Source organism: Sparus aurata, chromosome 15 (genome assembly GCF_900880675.1).
Source record: "Sparus aurata chromosome 15, fSpaAur1.1, whole genome shotgun sequence".
Lineage (NCBI taxonomy): Eukaryota > Metazoa > Chordata > Actinopteri > Spariformes > Sparidae > Sparus > Sparus aurata.
In genome coordinates this window covers 23,401,849-23,424,732 of record NC_044201.1, presented here as the reverse complement: position 1 = coordinate 23,424,732, position 22,884 = coordinate 23,401,849, and the positions used below count along the sequence as shown (strand labels likewise).

General features: G+C 42.9%; 1 protein-coding gene across 1 annotated transcript; it reads left to right on the top strand.

Annotated features, from left to right (window-relative positions):
• Window positions 1–2,251: 2,251 nt before the first annotated feature.
• LOC115597120 (carbohydrate sulfotransferase 15-like) lies at window positions 2,252–21,263 on the top strand. Its single transcript, XM_030442818.1, has 8 exons — window positions 2,252–2,735; window positions 13,555–14,189; window positions 15,376–15,715; window positions 17,126–17,269; window positions 18,519–18,675; window positions 18,897–19,053; window positions 20,301–20,448; window positions 20,845–21,263. The coding sequence occupies exons 2-8, from the start codon at window positions 13,713–13,715 to the stop codon at window positions 21,033–21,035; spliced, it is 1,614 nt and encodes a 537-aa protein (XP_030298678.1). The 5' UTR covers window positions 2,252–2,735; window positions 13,555–13,712; the 3' UTR covers window positions 21,036–21,263.
• The last annotated feature ends 1,621 nt before the right edge of the window (window positions 21,264–22,884 follow it).

Here is a 22,884-nt window from a genome sequence, read left to right as displayed (position 1 = left end):
CAGGAGGCCTGAGTAGCTGAGACGGAGACAGCATTCGCCCTCTTACAAGTCACTGTTCCATTAAAATGATTTTCAAGCTGTTGTTTTCAGACGAAATACTCACATAATGTTGCTTTTAATATGTGATCTGTATATAGCCGTGGTTCCACATTTGAGTGGACTGCAGTTCAGTGTCTTGTTGTCATTGTGAAACATTCTCGCTGACTCCCACAGGATGAGTCATGACGACTAGTGCTGAAAAGATTCTCCATTAGTGCAAAAGAACATTACGATCGTCAGTTGGAAACCAGTGCAGCAACCTGTCTTCTCCGTAGGTGACATCTGTTCCGGTAATAATCCAAAGTGCTGCAGCTATTACGTCACCGATAAATGTCCCTGATTGCTCAACACCGCTTTTTTTAAAAACACATACATTGAAAGCCGGTGACTGAGCGCTACGCCCTTCCTCCGAGTCGCTCGAGGCCGTACGGTGTCATGCCTCAGCACCTTTTCAGATCTTCACCACAAAGGTATGAAGATCCAAACCGAGATGAGGTAATAATGTGGGCATCATATCAAGGCTGGAGGTGCTGCTGCGTATTCAAAGAGTCTGGTCTGTGCATGAAAGTGAAACGACTGTGACGCAGCCAAATCAAATAAAATGGGCCATTTACAGGAAATGTGCACGTTATGGTACTGAGTTCTGTGGAGGTTCTTGAGAACACTGGGCCTCTGTGACTCAAAGTGCTCTCTAGTACACTGGAGTTGATGCAGTAGCTCTGTAACTGTGTTAACTCTGTTTCACAACACTATACAAACGCCTCGCTGCACACGTTACTCTGCTTCACCCACCTGCCAATATCGTAGTGTTGGTACTATTACTATTGCTTGTAACCGGAACAACGTAGGTGGCAGTTCTGCTTTGTTTGTTTGTGTGTGTGATGGCTCGCCGGTTCTGGCTTGGACTGGATTTAGAACCTCCTACAAGTCCGTCTTCAGTTAAAAGAAGATAGATGTTATATTCCTTGTCCCGAGTCATCCTTCCCCTCTGGGTCGAAGCTAACAATGTTTACTCTGAGGCGGCGGCGGGGGGGGGGGGGGGGACATGAAGTGCAGCTTAAATGTTACAAATGTAAGTAGTGCTTTAAAGTATAATGAAACGGTAACTCAATTCTGCAAGTCCAAGACAATGCCACGGAATCATTCCTACTGAATAATCTTCCACGGTTTACTGCTCAGCTTCATAAGCAACGCAATCAATATAATGAACTTAAAGGACAAGTTCACCCAAAAACTGAGGTCATTATCTACTCTAACCCGCTGTCTGCTATGTTCCGCTGTCCACAAAACAGTTCGGGAGCCTCACAGCAAAACAGCAGACTCATAACAACTGAAGTAGATGGGGACAAAATACAAAAACGCTGGTAATAAAGTTGAAAACACATTACCAAAAAATTAAACAAGGGCACCAGCTGTTATAACTACGTCAAAATGTTGCGGGATATTCTTGTTATTTGTATTAATTTGTACGGTCAGCATAACATGTATCTGATCGTTAGTAACTCGGGAGCGTTTCGCACTGCAGCAAACAGCAAACAGCCACATCAACAGTCAACAACGGCAAGGAGAGGAACAGAGACAGGAAATTCCCAAGACTCCATTATAAAATTGCTCAGTTTTGTGAGTTGTTGCGGTTGGAGGAACTTTATCAGCTCTGTGCACCGCTGTTTCTGACAAAGTTGTAATTATTTAGGCCTTCTTGGAAATTCGGCATATGTTAGAGCCTGGTTTTCGGGGGTGCTGCAGCCCCGTCAGCCCCCCGAGGTCCTGCATCCATGCTCCAGCGTGCAGAGAAGGCTCCCCAGAGGCCACTTTATCATGTTTTATCTACCACAGGGGCCTCCAAGAGGGCACTTTTGCAGCGATTTTTTTGTGACGTGGGGACACCGGGGGATGGGTTAAGGGTCCACCTGTGTTTATTTACAGCCTTGACGCTTGGTGGACCTTTAGACAGGACGCACGCTAACGCTTTTTAGCTTGGCGGCTAAAGTGAAGGGCGTAAAAAACATCGCTGTGTTGAGCCATTTTGTGTTTTTTATTTTTATTCTTTAAACAAGTTTGTAGTTAGTTAATAGAAACGCTGCTTTGTTGTGAAACTCCAGGAATGCTTCGTGGACTCTGAAACCTGGGGGGGGGGGGGGGCGAGCAGATAATGACTGAATTTTCACGAGTTCTGGAACAAAGGAAACAGCTTTTCTCCGTCTTCAGTCACTGATAACATGGAGCCTCTGTGGACTCTTTGGATCCCATCACAGTGAGTGTTTCAGCGTGTCCCCTGTGACCAACAGGAGCCACCTCCAGGAAGTCTTACCTAACCGCTCATCATACAGAATGAAAAGCACACTGAGGTCGACATGTAGATGAAACCGACTGGTGCTGCTGGTGTTTCCTGCGCTGCTCCACACGCACACCTCCTCCTCTTTTTCTCCTCCTCCTCCTCCTCTTCACTCTGTGTTGCGCTCGGGCAGGAGGCAGCTCAGTCAGTCAGCCAGTCAGATGGAGACTCCGGAAAGTCTCGCATTTCCGCGACACGGCGCTGACTGCGCTTGTCAACATGAGCAGCGCGCACCCTGAGGACACGGTCGGGTCGGTCTCACCACACCTGTCGGCTCGTTCCAACCGCTTTGATTGGTGGTCAGCATGGCTCGTGAGCGGCACCAGAACAGGCGCGTGTGGTAAAGCGACCCAACTCCTGTGTGAGTACATCTATTATTTATTTATTTAGTCGAGTATTTCAAAAAGATTGAGGTGAGGTAAGGACTTTGTGATATTAAAGTGGTTATTCCATAGCTGATTTAGTTTTCCCGTTCAATTCCTGACATGGAACATTTCAGAACATTCTCTCACAAATGTACCTTTTATTTCATAAATGATCTTTTCCCTACTTAACATTTAAGATGAGTGCAGCTTTATACGGAGACACAACTGTAATAATAGCCCACACTTCCTCAAAGATGCAATCACGGCGTACAAATTCTTCAATAAGCGCCAGAGATGAGCTTTAAAGTCCCCCAAAGAAGGGAAACTATGTGTTTAAGTCTCTCTAATTCCTAAAACTAACATCCTCCCGGTTGAATTTTCTCCCTCGCTGAACAGCTGCAGAGTATCTCGGTGTCGTGTCTCTCGGGGGGGCCAGGAAGACTCTCGATCTACCAGAGATTCAACCACAAACAAGGCAGAGTTATGAGGCCATGTGGCTGTAAACATTTGTACACACGAGCTCCCGACGTCTTGCTTATCTTGTAATTATCGCTCTGTTTGTTGTAACGCGGCGCTGACGGATTCCTCATTCCTTCCATGATGCCTAAATGGTTTCTATGGACTTCTGTGGACTCCTTGGTTTTGAAGTCTGGGGGCCAGATATGTGCGAGAGGTTTGTGCACCCGCTGTTACCGCTTGACATTTAGTTCAATTTCCTCCCCTGGTCGAGTCCATTAAATGGAGCCGCGGCGCCGCTCACAGTGCCGAGCCGAGGTCCTGACAGGTAGGCGGGTGACCTTTTGGACAAGGCTGCCTCTGCGGACTCTCAGTGCAGCTTTCTAAATCACTAAAGTTGTATTTTATTGTTAATTGGAGGGTGAACGAGCGAGAGAGAAGGTGAAGTGTAGCACCTCTCCACGCCCCCCCCCTCCATAACTCAAGGCAACGCTCAGTCCCAGCCACGCAGTCTGCCCGCTCGACCGGGCAGGAAAGGTTTTAGGTTGCCCCCTGAGTTTGTGGAACAAATGTCGAGGGCGTCTGAGATGTCAAAGCCGTGCTTCTCTTGGCAAGAGCCGCTGTTGGAAGGGTTAGGTAATGGTAAAAGTATGAGAAGGGAGAGAGAGTTGTCCCGTATCAGATTGTTTAGACTGGGCTCTGGGGGTCCACCACAAATGGAAGAAGAGAACGGAGCACATTAGGAATGCAGGATGGGATTGCATGATACTCAAGTGTTCTGGCAACCGCTCCCAGTTTCTGTTCTCAGAGTTGTCAGTTTTTAACCTCAGATGACGGCGATCCCTCAGAAATGCATGATGGGCTCTGCATTATTTTCTGACACGAAAAAAAACTGTTTTAAGAGAGGAAGATTCAGCGCGGTCAAACTCTTATCTGCATCTTTCACTCCCTTGTTGTTCCACTCGAGCTGTCCGGCCTGTTGAGTAAATTTTCTCTGATGGATGATGTTTTTCACGGGGATTTTTTTTTTTTTTTCTGCGTTTGTTTTTCCTTCTCCGCCTGATGATTTGTTGTTTCGACATCATTGCCATTGTTACTGGAGCTGATTTAAAAAAAAATAAAGTATCCTGTCTCTTTTTCATCCGTCAAAATAGAGTTGTTGGGTTGAGTTTGCATGTGCACAAGAAAAAGGGAACTGCGTCCTTAACGTGTAACAAAGTAACTGAATTTGGACATCCAGCACATAATGTGCTCATTTACACTGAGTGTAAGCCATCATGAGTGTTATTGTTTTTAGAAGCTGTTATTTTTAAGCGATAACCATTTTTATAACAATACACCCAACATTTTAACTTTACTATTTAATCACTGACAACGATCTCTGAATAGTACAAGACACGCATTATATCAAAATGTCCACAATTAGCTGCGTACGTGCTGCAGCCCTGAATGAGAGTCTGAGTCATCAGCCAAGACTAATATTTTCCCAAAAGTATAAAAACAATTACATTGTGGGATCAGGCAGTGCTAAAAGGGAAATGTATTCATATAAGTCACGAGTGATTCATAAGATATAATTACATTCATGACACACGGTAATTACAGGCTTAATTATAAAAGGTTTTTAAAATTAGAATTATTCATTTCACAAGTTTGAACTTTTGTGTTTCACCTCCAGATACATATTGAGCGTGTGAACAGCTTTTGGCTCACAAGGGCTGATAAAGAACTCCGACGAGCTGCGACACGTCATGTGGCAACGTTTTGTGTGTGCAAACAGGATTAACAGTAGTAGGTCGTCACACTCAATCAAAAGCAGCAGCAGTTGAACGCCACTGACAGCTTCTGTCTTCGAGCGTTTGTTCCTGAATGGCAACCAAATGCACTCCTGGTTGTGACTCAAGAAATACATGCGTCAGGTCGGTGGAGAAACATCAAGCCAACCAAAGCCTCCGTCGAGCTCTTGCCTCTTAGTGAATAACATGAACAGGCAGAGGAGTTACTCTTTTAGACCGGAAAAAAACATTCAAATCAACATGCTCAATCGGGTTTTCAGTAATCTGTGTTCAAAACTGTTTCATTTCTATCTTGCGGTGAGAGCATTTGGTCCTTGCAGGTACAAAAAAAAAAAACCTCCCTGTGGTCGGATTAATAAGCCTCATCATCATTTTATAATCACATGAAAATAAAATTAAATGAACCATCTTTTGTAACATTGCCCAGGACGCATTAATAAGGATGATGTATGACAACTTTTATTAAGAAAAGAAACATCTAGAAACACAGGATTTATTCATTAAAACCGAAGTTGGCCTGAAAGGTGCAATATGTACAGAACTGGCCACCTTTTAAATTCATAGTGCAGACAAACAGGGGGCACCGTACCACCAAAGTAACTGCTAACTGCTGCTGTAGCTGCTATTAGCTAGTTAGCTCGGTTAGCTGTGCAGCTAGTGGTACAACGAGAGAGGAAAGGCTGAGGCTAGCCTGTTAGCATGATCATCTTTCATTATACAATGTTACAAAACAGGTCTCTTAATACACCCGTGATGTTTACAGACTGTTGTCCTGGTTCAACTTTGTCTAACTGTAGTTTGTGTAATGAGGGAATATTACCTGCATTTCGGGAAAGCTCACCTTTTCTTTCAACTCCAAAGAAAAGGTGCCTTCACCTGGCAGACCTGTGTGATTGTTGCACTTTGATGCCGTGTCGCAGGCTGCAAAAGGCTGCACCGCCCACCCAGGAAGACCTCAAATCCACCTCTTTTCCTCAGAAGTGCACATTCCTTCTCCCTCGCACTCATTAAACAGTAGAAAAAGCGATCTCCATGTTGGCTGCTCGTTATTAATGTCACATTGGTTTTAAAGCGCTGCCAGTGCAAACAACCTGTTGCTATTAGGAAAACACATGGACACAGATATATACACGTACATGCATGCACATGTACACAGCTGTGCTGAGGACCGCAGCTGCGCTCCAGATGTCAAGGTGGACTGTGGTGACCTGGCTGATCAAGATAGACACAAATATTAAACAAGAGGTTTTGATGTTTCTGGTGCTTTCTTTGCACATCTCTGTTTTGTTGAGACTGCAGCGTTGCCTCACGAGGCTGCTTATTCAAAATGAAGCCGTCAGAGAGTCTCTATCAACCTGCTCATCCATTTCCTTTACTGGGATGTGAAAAGGAAAGGGAGGACTTGTCCAGAATCATGAGACGGATGAAGTCCACTTCCTGAGATATTTGTGGTTTTAGGGAGCTGTTAGATTTCCTGCCAAGATATCATCCCTAATCTGATTGGGAAATATAAAAAAAATCCTGTTGTCTGAGCACCTCCCCCAGCTGGGAGCAATTGTTGTTTTCTGTCCTTAAAACTACTTTGAGTCTTGAGCTCTTTTTCATCCACATGGAGAAAGTTGTATTATTGCTTCAGTTTGGTATCCAATCCGTCTTTGTTTCGCTTCCCCATCAGCAGCGAGCCTGTTTTATTTCCTTTTGTGGCATTGGTGCCTCCCATTTCCCAGCGCTGGGATTCAGCCAAGTTCCAGTCCCAGAGTGTACTGTACAAGGTCGGGGTGTGTTTACACAGTTATAAACACAGAGACATGATTGAAACATGTTTCACGAGAGGCGAGAATACGTGCGTATGCTGAGTGCAGGCTCCGGGGGCCGATCATCTGCTCACTTTCATTGATTTCGTGGTCACGGTGGATCTTCTTTTTTTTTCTTTTTTCATAATGTTGATGCTTAAGAGAGGTCTGCATACAGCATGCAGCATTCTGCCTCTGCAGGGATGCTGATTTGTTGTTCCGCTGTTATCTCGGTATCTGCAGCACAGAATGGGTCGAGGCTGATTGGCATCGTTTTGTGGTGAAGGGTAAAGAGAGGGGGGATAAATTAGACGGCGCAAGACGAGGAGGCAGCGCGTAAGGAGCATGCATTTAACACTCCAAAGAGAATTTCAAGCGGGCAAATAAAGCGGATGCGCGAGAGCCCGTCTGAAGTCAACGCAATCACATTTTCATATACCGTCGCCTTGACTGGAAAGAGAGGGAAGAAGACACAGGCCTGCCGTCTGACAACGTAATTGTTGATATTTACCAACAGCACAAAAGGTTGAATGCTGAATCTGACACAGCTGTGGGATCTGCACAGCTGGGGATGATTAAAAATAACGACCTTCATGGTTTGTCCATATTACCGCCACACGCTGCCGATAAGATGGACCATCATCACTTCAGCTTAAAGTATCGTTATCACGAATCAGCTGGAAGTGGTTTTCACTATAGGTGCAGTGGACAGCGGGCAGTGTGCAAAGACTTGGGCTGACGCAGATGCTTCAAAGCTTCCACCGTTGCCATGGTAATCGATGTCCCAGTAGCTATTCGTAGGATGGAGATGTTGTGAGAGTGAGACACGGAGCTGCCTGAAGTAGTTCCACCCTCCACGCTTCTGTCTGCGCCGCACTCGAGGGTTGAGACGTTGGAGGTGAGGACGGTGGCTGATACCTCCCCTGCTGTCGTCCTCTTTTATTAGACTCACGAATGCAATAATTAAAAAGCATATAGGTAAATGGTTTACACAAGTTTGATGGCTTAGAACAAGTGTTGGATGGGTTACCATCACATTTACTTTAGGCCCTAGAGGAACGGTTCTCATGACTTTGGTGATTACTTGACTTTTCACTTCCCCATTAATCATCTCATCACCTGCCTTCATTCATGGTTCCCAGATGATAGCATGCTAATGACTTTAGAGCTCCACTGACAAGTCCTTTATTGGAATGATGAGGTAGACATTTTTTCTTATCTTGATTTCTCAATAACTGTAATAAAGCTTACTGTGAAATTTTGGTGCAAACATTCATGGTCCCCAGCGGATTTGAGAAGGATTCAGAAAGAAGGTAAACAGAAAGATTGGATTTTAAAAACAACACAACGTAGAATTTCCATTTGGAATGTGTTGGCTGTGTTGTAAAAAAACAAACAAATCTCAGTCATGGTTTGATAATATATGCAAACAGCAGAGGAGTGGAGTTCATTATTCATCATCTAGAGAGGAGACCTGGTTAATATGAATCGTAATTGAATGTAAGAAGTAGCAGCTCTTCTAGCCTTGACCTCGTGGCTGGTGTAAGAAATAAAAAAAGCTTTGGTTCAATAAAATCAAGAACTTTTACCCCCTCAGCCTGAACAGATTCAACACATCTGCACAGCGTTTCGTGGGATATCTTCTGCAAAGTCGATATTTTGACCTGAGGATGGGAAAAGAAGGAAATCCACTGTCCAAATAGGCAAAGTTCATCCTCTGGGAGCATCGCAGTGCTCTCAAAATTCCATGGCAGTCTGCCCAGTTCATTTCAACAAGTTTGAAATTTTGGCCTGTGACTGTGACACAAACACAAAATGCCCTGATGTTTCTCATCAACAGATCAGGAGTAATATCTAAGTAGTTGATGTGATATGTTGATGTTTGTGTTGGATGAACTGAACAACTGTCTGGCAATGTCGCCATCCTGAGGCCCCAGAATGAGTGGGGTTTGAAATTAACATAGAAGTGAAAAGAAATAGAAAGTGTGTGGCTGTGAAAGTGTTTAGAGCCAGACAGTGTTGGTCTGTTGGTCGGTCCAAACTGAAATATCTCAACGTTTTAAAACCATGAAATTTTGCCAGACAATCATGTGTACAGATGATGAATCTTAACAGCTCCTGGAGTTCCACAATGAGGAGAACATTTGTGTTTTTTAGTGAAATGTCTCAGCAAATTTTGCATGGACTTGCTTGAAATTTGGCACGCACATATATTCATGTTCCTCTGCAAACCACTTTCAAACTGTGAAAATAAATCATTGAGGAGTTACAATGAAGTCGAATTCAGCAACTGCATGCCTTATTTCTCGCCTAATATGTCTTCAAAAGCACATTTTGCTGAGCTATTTTTTGCAATATAAGAGAAGGTTTCCACCATGTTGGTCCATTTCAAAGAGTTTGACTTAACCAACAGGCTCTGCTGGTGGTAGCGCTCTCCTACTGTCGATCTGATTGGTTGAAGTTAGTCCATGTTAGAAGATGATGGGCAGACGGTTCGTCCAGTCACCTGTCAAGGAATAAAGTGTTGCCTTTCCAAGTTGTTTACCGGCATCAGAAATTCAAGATCAAAACTTTGATTTCTTCACGTCCAAATACCTGAAAAAACTGATGACATTCTCATCAGCGTAAGCTATACTTAGTGTTTTGTGCTAAATCAGGTTGTAAACATGGTAATCATACTTGCTTAGTATCAGCATGTTTGCATCGTCATTGTGAGCATGTTGGATGCTGATGTGAGCATTCGGGAACCACTTGGGCTCAGTCATCGCTGTGGACTCCCAGTCTTGTTTATGTGTTTGCCAGCGAGATGACAAACTGGTATTCTTTCTGCAGAAGACCGAAGAAATGTTGACGCACTGGTTTCATCCAAGAACTGTCATTACTTTTACAGAAAAAAAAAACATTGGAACTGCATCTATTATCCTTTCGTTTCACAGAAAGTTAAACTGATAAACACTCGCATTTCTACAAACTCCAGACACCAGATCTGTGTTTCTGAACAGTTTCTGTCTCCATAAACTTGGGGCCACTCTGAGCTATTGGTATTGTAATCTTGGAGAATAATATAGAATATGGACAATGCAAGAGATATAGATGGAGATATTGAGAGATCAGTAGCTGCACAGGAAAAGAAAGAAGCACAAGACACTAAGACATAACACTATCTACAGTATCTTATGTAGCCTTTTCAGATAATCCGACAAACTCATGGTCTAAACAACACAACAAACCGACCGACTACATGAGTAATATCTATTCTGGCTCTGGCTCCAGATCAGTCGTGTCATTTTGTGCTCGTGGGACAACAAAGGATTCTTATACAATGATGAATGCCTTTTTTTTTTTTTTTTTCTGGAGTCAGCAGGATTTTGATGACGGGGTTTCATCTCAGTCAATCCCACCTGCTGTTTGCTTCCCGCCACAGATCGATTTCTTTTCAGACCGAAGAGGTCCAAAGGCTGTCTTCCCTGCTCTTTCTCACACAGTTTTTTTTTCCTCGTCTGCACCGCTTCACTCCCCCACTCCACGCTTTACCCTTTACTCTCACTGTCCTCTTCATGCTCTATCACATTTCCAAATCGCTCTCTTCTCCCGCACTTTGAATTTTTCCTCGAACTAGACATTAATCTTTAATGAGGAGAGTAGATTAATAGCTGCGGAGAACAGAGAGGAGAGCAATTACCTGGATTTTTCAGAAATATAGAATTAAACCAGAGAGCAGTATCATTTATTGATGTGATACTTTTCAAAACACAGCTACAAAGGGCTTTACACATTAAAAAGAATATAAACAACATCAGAATTTGAGAAAACAGCATAAGACATGCAAAGGTTCTGTGTAGTTTAAACTATCAAGTCCTGGATGTAGACATTTAGTGAGAGGTATCGTTGACATTTCAGAGAGCCCACCGCTATCTACTGATATTTCATTATATGAGGCCCATAAACCCTCTAGAGGGGTCGAAAAAAAGTTCCTTACCCAACCCCAGCGTCTACCCGCCGAGGTCTGCAGATATTGCCTTGCATTCCTGATAAGTCTGCGAGGGCTCAGAGTCGTCCCATTTTGAAATCTGCAGGTGTGAGGCGGCTTTCTCGCGGACCTTTCAGCCCTCTGTGCAAACATGCAGCAAGTCCGAACCGATGCCGACTTTGTTTGGAATGAGCTGCCGAGAAGGAACACGTACGCGGGTCACAGGCGGGTTTGTTAGTTGAGTTAGTTGTGATAAATCTCCAAAATGTCTTGAAGGGGTTGTTTTTTTTTAAAGATTTTGTAAGGCTCCCCTCTGAGCTGCAAAGATGCAATTAAAGTGTTTTTACAGGCTGGGAAGCGATTCCCCTTTAACTGGAGAACCTCTTTAATCTGTTTGGTCTGACAGCATTACGACTAGTTTGTGTGTAAACAGTGCGGTCCCATCCTCATATTCAACATGTCCGCGCGATTACACATTTGCGACGTCTAAAAAGCCTGTGAGGTTTCACTACTTAACGGGTGAACATTTGAGTCGTGGCTGTCTTTCACAGAGCACCTCCCTCCTTCTCTCTCTCTCAACACAGCCAATAACCTCTGAAAGCCTCCTCAGGCTTGTATCTTTTTCACAACATTGTCCAATAATTTAAGATTTTGCTATCAGTAACAGCTACAGTAGGTGAAAGGAAAGACATGCCCTGCAGATACGATAGCAAGCTGCCAATCACTTGCAGTGATTCACTGCAGGCGGCTGCAGTGTCGGTGCAGAGAGTAAATGGTTTCCAGCTGGTTGCAGTTGCTTATATACTGTACATACAGTGTTCAGTTATTCTCAGCCAGTATTGGCCAATCACAGAGATATAAATCAGTATTGATGTGAATGTTGTCTGATATGCACCAATACGAAAACATTATTAAGAGATTATATTGCAAAAAAGATGCTCGGGGTAATTTATGATTATTAAATTCATAGTGAAGTTTACTTTCTTTCAGTAAATGTTCATCAGAATCATTTATTGTTAAACAGTAAAATATCCTGCCACGATTTCATGCCTTTGTTGCAGAACTACATTGAAGTGATCATCGGCCAAAATGTCATTATTGCATTTTTTTTTAACTCCCTAATATCAGTATTAGCATCCAAAACAAATATTGGTCGGGCTGTAGTTGCATTACCTGCAAAGACGCAAATTAAAGCAGCAACCAGGAACTACATGGTTGTTGATTCTGGCGGCCCCTGTGGACAAAAGTGGTTTTTGCATCATCGCCTCCTCTCGTAAAGATCTTGATCTGGCTAGAGAAAGAGGCAACGTATGTGTATTTTTTGCTGTAGGCATGGCTATGAGGTCGTCTACCTATTTGTGGCTACGTTAGATTAATAACTGTAATAAGGCCGTGGTGAAATGAGGTAAACTTTGTTATCGGTCTGTAATATTCCAGACTTCAGAGCAGCTTCTGGCCTCAGACTGTGACTTCTCAATTCATCCTCGGCACTCAACAACAAAAATAGTTTATGACGTATCCGACATGGAAACGAAATCCGACCCGTTGAGAGGCTTCAAGGCGACATTATGTAACTTTTTTAGCTTGAAATAACAGCTTCAGCATCATTGTGATGGTGTTTACTTCAACCTACACGTTTTCAACACATAACATTGGTGTGACGGAATGAGTTTTGTTTGTAGTTAACACCTACATCACGTCTGACAAACTGTTACACACCTGGGATTTACACTTACCACAGTGGTGTTATGACTGTGGGGGACGCCAAATTGAACAAAATGCCAATTTCTACATATGTTGCTTTAAGGAAAACTATAACAACTATGTTTATGGCAAAACTTCACACTGATTTCCATGTTTGTTTATACGCTAGAAGCATCAGTAAATCAGTATATGTATATATATGAAACTGTTTAATAACCAGCTGAAAGTTCTTTGTATGTTTAAGAAATGTCGCCCAGATAACAGAGACAGAGACGCCATTTAATAACGTGAGCGCGAACATGTTGAGCCACATCGTGTTTTTTGTGGCAACACTTTAACAGGCCGCTGTTGTTCAGCGCTGTAAAATTAGAGAAGGCTCCGTGTACTCGGTGCTGGGTTTCATTCCCCGGTCCAGTGGGATTGTTAAATCTAACAAACTGCAACAAAAGTAAAAAGAAATACATTACCGGCTGTGGAAGTGTCACAGAAGTGCATTAAAAACATTTTACACCTCGGTGTCTGGAATTTATTCTCACTGAACCCTAGAAATAATAATGAACACTTTTTTATTATTCATGTGGAGGGAAAAGATAACAGAATTGGTGCACTTGCCACGCTGCCTGTCCACCTGTATCAATACCTAACTCGGTTACCTCTGTAGAAAACCTTGATCTTCGGATGATGTTTCCAGGTTAACAAAACAGAGCTGTGAGTGGGCCTTCAGCTCACAGAGAATAATCGTGTGTTTTTAGTTTTGAATTACAGAGTAACTATTATTCTGACCTTGGAAGTCTCTTAGGAGAGCTTTTCTTTGCATGTGCTATACAGCCCTCATCGTAAGGGAAGGCAGACCACACACACACTCTGCAGCTGACCTCAAACATTTTTAGAGGTGGGCTCGCGCTATAGACGGCAGCGCAGTTATAGAAATTCACACACCGATGCCCCAGGAGGCTCCCTCAAATACCCTGATATTAAAAAATGTTCTTACCACCTTTTTTGGAGATGCCTGAAATACTTCAAAGGAAAGGAAAAGTCTTTTTTTTTTTTTAATAAAGCCATGAGCTGTGTTTTAACAACTGTTTGTGATTAACAGGAGGCCCTGCCGAAGAGATGAAGACAAATGACGGCCCTCAGATTAAAAGCTATGATGAATGGACACATCAGGACACACAACCCCCTGTAGGTGAGGCTATGAGAGAGTAATTTCCCCGTCTCCTTTTTCCTACATGCCGACTCTTCTTCAATGTCAGTATGCCACTATCGGACTGCAAATATGGGACCAACCCCCAAAAGGACCACAATTACTGCCTCCACAGCTTGCCCATGGCTGAGGACTATCACGGGAAAAAGCCTGTCAGGACATTTTTTGACTTTAGGCACCTGAACGTGTCTGAAAACGTGGACGTTAAGTCGGCTCCCCTGTTGTCGCTGACGAACCTGCGGAGCATCTCCAAGGTCAAAGTGGTCAGCTTCCTGATGGGCTTGACGCTGACGTTCCTCATCATGGCCTCCTACATCCTGACGTGGGACAAGAAGGGACTTTTGTTCACCCCCTCGCCCGATCAGTTCAGACCTGTGGTCGTCCTCACCAGTGCGACAGCAGCTGAAGCTTCCTCTGAAAGGAATTTAATAGACATGAAGCTGCTGGTAAGGCTCATCGGCTCCAAACTGGAATACACGCCCAGGAAGGTGCCTGACGAAAAGGATGTCATCGAAACGGACTCACATGTAAGTTTGTGCTGTAAATCAGTAGACCAGATGATAATTCAGCTGGAGTGACAAATAACAAACACCTTGCAATCAGCCCTGCAGCAAATGCCTGTTTGTTGAAGCTCGTAATGAGGTGTTGAGTCATTGTAATGGTTTTAGAGGCAAAGCTTGTAGTTAATATCAGGTTACATGTCTCGCTAAGTGTTTCTATGGGCCCACTGACCGCTGTGAGCTAATGTAGTGTAATTCACCTCTGCTCAATGAATGTTCTCACAAGAGTTTTCCGCATTACCCTGCATCAGTTTACAGTGTTTATGGCTATGAAGTAGTGAGTCAGTGTTTACCCGGAAGTGGTATGTGTCAGTGGTGCAACATAATGCAACAAACAGCTGTGCAAAAGGGCAAAATAATGAAGATGATGCATCAGTTGTCATCCGAACTTGTTATTAGAGATGCACTAATGGAAGTGTTCTTGGCTGATTGAGGTTTTTGACAGCATACGCAAACATTTGTGTGTTTACCATGAAGCATAAACTGCACCAGGTTACGTGACCGTCTCTCAGTCTCAAGATAAAGTGCTCCATTACTGGACAAAGACGTTTTGTACAAACAACATCCAACTGAAAATGGATTGCAGTATATCCCACTTTATCTAACAAGTTGTAAGAGGACTCCGTGCTGGTCCCATGCGACCGACACAGAATTGGATAGATCTGACTGTGTTCTCTGACTGACTGTAATCATCTCTGTGCAGTGTGAGTTATTTGATTTCAAGGGTAAAATAGCTGCTGTTCTTCAGGAAATAGCTTTTAGAGAGCACATTGTAGCTTACCAGGTTTATTTTCCCTTTATTTTCAACAGACAGTAACACAAGAAGTAGTTCACGGGGAACCTGACACTTTCCCTCACAGCTGTTTTGAAAAGAGTTGACAGCTCCTCTCGCTCTTGTGTCTTATTTGACCTGCCATCATGTACAGTCAGCCAAACTGTCTTCTTCTGCTGCTACTGTCTTCTACTGTTTTTTATTGGAGTGTGATCAGAATGGTTATACTCTCAACATAGTGTGACTGATGGAGTCAGAAATATTCTTTGTGTGATTGCCTGCAATGTACCATTACACCCCCGAGTCTTTGCTGTATTATCCAGTATCTGTTATTTCGTCCACTCTCTGTATTGTCTCATGTCACTTTGTTCCTCTCCTCAGTTATTCTCTGTGATTCCTCGCCATTTCATGCCTGGCATCAAGAGCCCTTGCTGGTACGAGGAGTTCTCCAGTGAGCTCAGTGCTGATCTGTACAAGAGGAACCTCTTTACTCAGCGCTCAAAGAGCTTCAAGACGGTCTGTGACCGCCTGAGGACTAATTTCCAGCAGCACTTACACCACAGAGACGGAAAACCGTTTCGTCTCCGCTGTTTGCCCTTCTTCTATATCATCGGTCAACCAAAATGTGGCACGACCGACTTGTTCCACAGGCTGCTGCTGCATCCGGAGGTCAAGTTCAACACGATGAAGGAGCCGCACTGGTGGACCAGGAAACGCTTTGGTAAGTCACGAGGAGATGGGCGCTTTTGTAGAAGTGTTCCATGATTTTGGCAAAGGTCTATGGAAGCTAGCTGACGTATTGAAAGATAGTTATGACTGAATTCATCCAAAAGAAAGAAACAGATGTCTGGTATGGAAAAAGAGCTGCCACGATTAGTTGATCGAAAGAGAATTTACCAGCAGATATTTTGATTCATTGTTTAAGTGCTGTTCATGAAAAAAAAGCACATTTTTGACAGATTTAAGCTCTCAGATGTGAGAACAGTCTGCTTTCCCTGGTCCTAAATTAAATTTTTTTGTGTTTTGGTCAGACAAAACAAGATCTATCTTGATTTCGACTTGATGAATTATTAATTGAGAAATCAAGGCAGATTAACGGCAGGTTATATAGAGCAACTTTGATGAAAAAGCCTTTTTTTTAATGGGAGAAACTTTTCACCTCATCTTTACTAGCATGTGGGCGATAATGGCAGGAAAATGTCTTAAAGCCAGCCCCAAACCACATAATCTGAAGAATGCCAACAGTCACTGATACTTGGATAATAATAAAAAAAAGCCTCTTCAGGGGAAAGGGAAATAATGCCTCTTTAGGAAATAATGAAACTGAAATCTATTTTTATTTTACTGCCTCTTAAGTCCCCAATGAAATGAAATGGTAAAACAGTGAAGGTGTGTGGATGGGGTTGGATTTGAAGGGTTCAGTGAAGACAAAAACAAAGAAACCTGCAGATGGGAGGTTATTGAAAGGCAAGCAACACTCCGGCACAAAGAAGCACGGCCCGGATGCAGGTCACCTGGTAGAATGGTGACTTATGATGCTCACAGTTTCCCACAACTCGAAAGAACAGGGGCAGTCGATAAACAGACCAGAGTTCCTGACCGAGGGTCTGCAGTGTGTTAGGGCAGAATCAGAATGAGAATCAGACCGACCTGGGTGCCTTTCCCCACTTCTATACCCTTCACAAAAAGGGCATCATGACACCCTGATTGACCGGAAGGGAAATGCCCCAAGCGACTTTCACTCATTAATTAGTAGCTGGTCTTGACACACATCTGATCTGAATCCACTGCAATCGATCCAGAGGGATTTTGTGATTCAGCCAAAATAAAAACAGACTTTTTTTGTTGCCTTTGTAAATGTGAAATCAGCAAACACAGTAGATCATCTGTTAGTTATTCGTCCAGTTGCGAAGCCAGTCTGCAAGCTTAAACACTAACCTCCCACCTCTGACTATAACCAAAGACCTTTTTGTACGAAGGTCAACTCGACCAAAACACTGATGCTTTTAATATTTTTCAATTTGTTCTCCCTGATTCCAAGCTTACGCAACCCCATTAAATGCATTTCATGGTGAAGAAGCACATAAGAGAGTTTATAATGAGTGTTATTTTCTGTTACCTCGGGCGACAGGTTATATCCGTTTCAAAGATGGCTTCCAGGAAAGTTTTCCTGTGGAAGACTACCTGGATCTGTTTGACTTGGCAGCTCACAACATTCAAGACGAAATCAGTGGAAATTCATCTGGAGACCACCGCTCACTGCAGTTCATAACAGGTGAACACATGTGAAAGTGTTTGTGTGTGCGTGGGTGGCTTGTGATTTGGTATTGTTAGTGTCCATTGTGCATCAGATGGAGGAATCTGTAGCCTTGATAGGTTTCATTTGGTGTTTTTCCGAAGACCTTCAAACAGCAGAATATTCTGACTTGCAGCTCTCTTTTGTCCCTCTCTCCTTTATTGTCGGGCCTTGCTCATTTTCCAACAAGTGGCTCTGACCTCAGGAGCCCTACAGCGGTGCACACATCATTCTTGATATTCTGTGAACGGCTCGGCTTCTTTAGAAGTGTACACAGAACCTCAAACGCCTCTGGCTGCTGTCACAACCGCCTTTATTCTTTTTCTCCGTGCTTTCTTCTTCTGACCCTGAGGGGAAATGGAGAACATCCCTCAATAAACAAGGAATTAAAGAAATTACATTTGTGAAGAGAAGTGGCAGTCGTCCTTTGACGGCAGTTCTTAATGTTTATTTAGTTCTATCAGTTTTCTTCTGTTGAAATGTGTTTTTTGGCTTTGGTTTCTGAAGTGAAAGACTCTCCTCAAACTTGAACGAAGTTGAAAAGGTGCAACTGCACTGTCACAAATCTGTTTAAAAGGAGACATGCAAATGTTTCTGCTTCATAATTTAATTTTGGGTTACTACTAGAATAGGTTTACATCTTTTAATGCTAAGTAAACACATTCGTCGTCTCATACTGTCCAGCGCTGCAGCTCTGTTTCTGCTCCTGTCTCTTTAAGGCCCCCCCTCCTGAATACCCAGTCTCCTCGTCATTGGTCAGCTCACAAACGCCTGAGCCAGCGATGCTAACACCAGAGCAGCTGTGCTAATCAACTCCTCAAACTAGCGGCTTGGCATAAATTATGCAATTGTGTTGCATGGTGAAGTAGTATGACATCACAAAGTCACGGAATTAAAGGCGGGACTACTGACGAGGCGCTGACTTTGACCTCTTGAAGTTTGAAGATCATATATGCAACACTGAAGGAAAGGAAACAAATTAAAAAGCACAACACATCTTCATTAAAATCTAAAAAAAACTGCAACTTCACTTTCACAAATCCAAATCCATGTAGTTTAGGAGGGCATAATGTTCCCACACAAGCACAGAATTTGCAGCATCTCTCGGACATTTCAGCCTAAAATTCAGCTTCACGACATCATTAGGCCAGAGTGCACACTACTCGCTGCATTTTCAATGAAATGTTGTTCACCCAGGGTGATGCTAAGACTGTCAATGTGTTGACAGGTGAAGCCAGTGCATCCACTATGTGGGACAACCAAGCCTGGAGCTATCTTCCTCGAGACGGGGAGGAGACAGAGCCCCCGCTCCTGGCTCAGGACTTCATCCACACAGTCCAGCCTGATGCCAAAATCATCATCATGCTCAGAGATCCAGTTGAGAGGTACTGTAGAGAAATCCACCCGCAGATGTGTCTGTATAGATACAGATGTGATTTTTCTGCGGCGGAACAATTTGGTTTGGATCGCCATGAAGAGGTTTTCCTGTAATTCGTCACTGTTGCAGAACGTTTTTCGTTTGAAATCAGAGCTCCGGTTGTACATCCAGCGAAATATCTGCTCACAGTTCCAACTGGCTTACACCTCTGTTTCCTTCTGTTCCCAGACTTTATTCTGACTACCTGTACTTTAAGATGGCCAACAAGTCGGCAGAGGACTTCCATCAGAAGGTCGTCGAGTCTGTGCAGTTGTTTCAGTCCTGCCTGTCTGAGAGGTCCCTCCGCTCCTGTGTCTACAACACCAGCCTCTACAACGCCATGCCGGTGAGCTCAAACGATGTTCTCAAAACTGTATTTAATTACACCTAACCTAAGTTCTTTTGTGAGAATTCCTACCTGTCTCGGAGGTGGTTGTACATGTGTCTTAATGGACTAAATGCGCCTCAGTCTGTGAAAAATATGACTAACTAGCCGCCCAGACTCACTTCAGACCCTTCAGCATGTATCCCATCAGGCAGCGCTCCCACAGGACCGAGCTGAGTTATGAGCTCTGTCGGCTGTCACCCATAATCACAGCATGTATGTGACAGCACTGTTATGCCGGGAGATTTACCTCGGTAAAAAAGCAGCAATCAGCTCAACCTGAAGCCGCTGGAACAGAAACAGGATCTCAAATCTAAGAAAAACAACCAGAAAAACACCATTAGAGTCTGTGTTTACTCTCCTGTTACGGATGAGATGGAGATGAGGGATTTCTGCTTGCGCCACCCTTCTCGGGAGACATGACACAGAAGCCTAGTTTCGGCAGCTGGTTGTTGCGCTGTGGCTCCCTCCTGAGGACTCAGAGTGTCAGTGCATCTGGAACAAGTAATGACTTGTACTGATTTTGACTTAATGACTGACAAAGACATTAAAATCACAGAATAAATCATCAATGCTACTGCTACAAATGTGGATCCCATTCACAATTAGAAGTATTCATACTGAATATTTCCATAATATCATCTGTTTGTGTTTTTCTCTTCATTGGACTGCTGTTCCAGAAAGAAAAGCCCAAAACAAACAAAAATAAAACTGTATTTCTCTCTTCTGCTGGTTCATCAATGCACATCATAAACGTTTTTATACATACATACATACATACATAAATATGTATATATACATATAATTAGCAGATGGTTTGCAGTTTCCATATGTATAAGTTTTGGAGCCATAAAACCTGTGCACTACTTTAAAAAATCTATAATTTGCAGACAAATAATTTGTTTTCTTTGAAGCTCACATATCAAAGTGCTGATTAAAGAGCTCCTTTTAAGCTGCCCAGTGTTTATTGTGGTGATTTATTTATTTTGAACTGTAAAAGAAATGTAAAGGGAGAGTTAAAGAACAAGGCTTGCTATTCAACAACAAAGACTTTTACCCGCTTTATTCCTTGAAGTCGATAAACGTTCTCATCACAGGTCGCTTTAAGGACTTCTCCTTCATGTTTAATTAACAGATTGAAAGTTCTTTTTGACCTTGACTAAACAACAATCTGATGTTGACTTGATATGATTTGTTTCCCCCCGTAGGTGAGGCTCAGTTTGGGGATGTACATCGTCTTCTTACTGGACTGGCTGACAGTTTTCCACAGGGAGCAGATTCTAGTTCTTCGACTGGAGGACTACGCAGCTAACCTGAAAGTGACCATCAGGAAAGTTTTTGATTTTCTGAGTGTGGGTACGTAAACCAAAAAAGCTAAAGGTGCAAACTCTTTGTATGTTACAATCTCAGATGAATTAGAGCCTGAATATTTCTGTGCATTTATCTGGTTGTTTCTGCTGTTGTTGAAACAGGTGTTGAAATGTTGGCATTTTACATTTCTTCAGACAATGCACACATTCACATTTGTACCATATTTACCTTTCTACAATATGTGTCATAACACATTCACAAGAATCATCTGAGCTGAGTTTCATGTTGAGAGGTGGAGAGGAAGACGGGACCTTAAGCACAGCGTTGTCATAACATACGATTAGAAAATGAAGCCAAAGAAACATAAAGAAATTTCTGCAACATTTCTGCCGACTGGGTTTCTCTTGTATATCTGACACCAGCCTGTCGTCCTCCCTGCAGGTCCGATATCAGAGAAGGTAGAAGCAGCACTGTCCAAACGTCCCATGTCCAACACTCGGCGGGTGGCAGACAGGAACCTGGGTCCAATGCTTCCAGTCACCAGAGACCTCCTGAGGGCATTTCACCAGCCCCTCAACCATAAACTGGCCAGTGTGTTGGATAACGAGGCCTTCCTCTGGAGAAAAACCTGAAGAAGAGCGAGCCTGGACTGAATGTGGACGGATGTGAATGAACAACCAGAGCATGAAGCTAAAGCAGCGCCTATTGGAGGAAAATAATTTCACGTGGATATTTGTAAATGGGATCATAAGAAGCTCTGAATAAGTGTTTGGGTTGTGTTTGTGATATTTATTTGCTTTTGGAAGAATGTGAGTGACTCATTAAATCAAGTTGATAATAATAAAGTGAACTGAATTTGCGTTTTGATGTTTTTAGAGTCGAAAAGTCATTTTAGTGCTGCTGAATCAAAGCCCGAGGCAAATCTAGGGAAATCATTGAAGAACATATTGAAAGCCGAGATATTTCAGTACCAAAAGTGTTTCACTGTCAGTACGAACTATTATCGCAAACAGTTAAACCCACAAAACTTGGAACAATTCTAATGGCAATCAAAAGAATTGCACTGAAATGTCTCGCCTGTAATTGACTGATCACAGAAAGTCACCACAAAGCAGATGTTGTCCGCCTCCAGTTTCTCTAATGTGAGGATCTGCTGATTGTTTCATATAATTGTACATTCACTATCTTTTGGTTTTGGTTTTGGGCTGTCGATCATACTAAAGATGAAGTTTGTCTCACATTTGAGCTGTTGGACAAGTAAAGGTGCTATTTGTAAGAAAGGTTGATTTTTGAGTCTCATTCCCAACTCGTTACATCTGAAGCATTGGGATCGCCATCACAATTCGTCTATGTTTGACAAGTTGGGAATGAGACTGAAAAAACTACTTTTCCTACAAATAGCACCTTTAATCAACAACATATAAATTAACAACTCAAATATTGTTAATGAAATACTGCTATGCTAAAGTTTTTTAAAGATATAACCGACATATCTAGTCATGTTGTGCTGAATTCTTGGGCAAGGCGGATCTGGCTCAGGGGTAGAGCCACTGTCTTGTTATTGGAAGGTTGCTGGTTCGATTCCCCTGGTCTGAACCCCAAACTGCTCCTGATGTGATGGTCAGGACTTTGTGTGGCAGCCATGCCATCAATGTATGAATTACTGTTAGTCCCTTTGGGCAAAAATGCCATAATTGTAAGGTGCTTACATTCACAATATTGTTACAAGTTGGCTCTCACAAACAGCATATTAAAGATATTTATTTAGTTGAACTGTAATGAAACAGAAATATGGATAGTAAGAACTTTAGAGAGCTGAGATGTGGACGGGGTCTGGCAGGGCAGAAGAGAGAGAACCAGCAGGTTCTGCAGACAGACTGAATACAGGGAGGCAGTGCAGGTGTGTCCAGTCTCCTCCGATGAGCCGGCCTTCACTCTGCCTGCAGCACAACAACTGAGCGAGTGAAAATACACACACACACACACACACACACACACACCTAACAAATGACCTGACATGACTGAGCGATGCAGCCATGAGTAACACTGAGTCACGGATTTGAATACATCATGCAGCGTAAACATCACATTTAGCTTTATTTCATATAGTCAGAGAGCACATTAATACAGAATGTACAGTCTATGATAATGTCAGATGGTGTTGGATAAAACCCTCTGGCTACTTAATGGAAAAAAAAGACAGAAAGCTGGATGTTAAGGACTTAAAAAAGTGTGCAGTGCTGTAGATTTTGTAGAAATTATGTCAACCGGTGACATCATGTTCATGGTTAGTCACAAGAGGGCGCTAAAAGACAGATTATAATTCTAGTATCCAACATCCAAATCACAATCTCCACAGCAGATAATATTATTGAGATATTTCACCGTGTTTTATCATTGATGGTCATTGTTTAAGCCTTCACATACAGACTTATATATTGTTTTGTTTTGTTTTTTGTTGGGGAGATTTTATAATTCTGT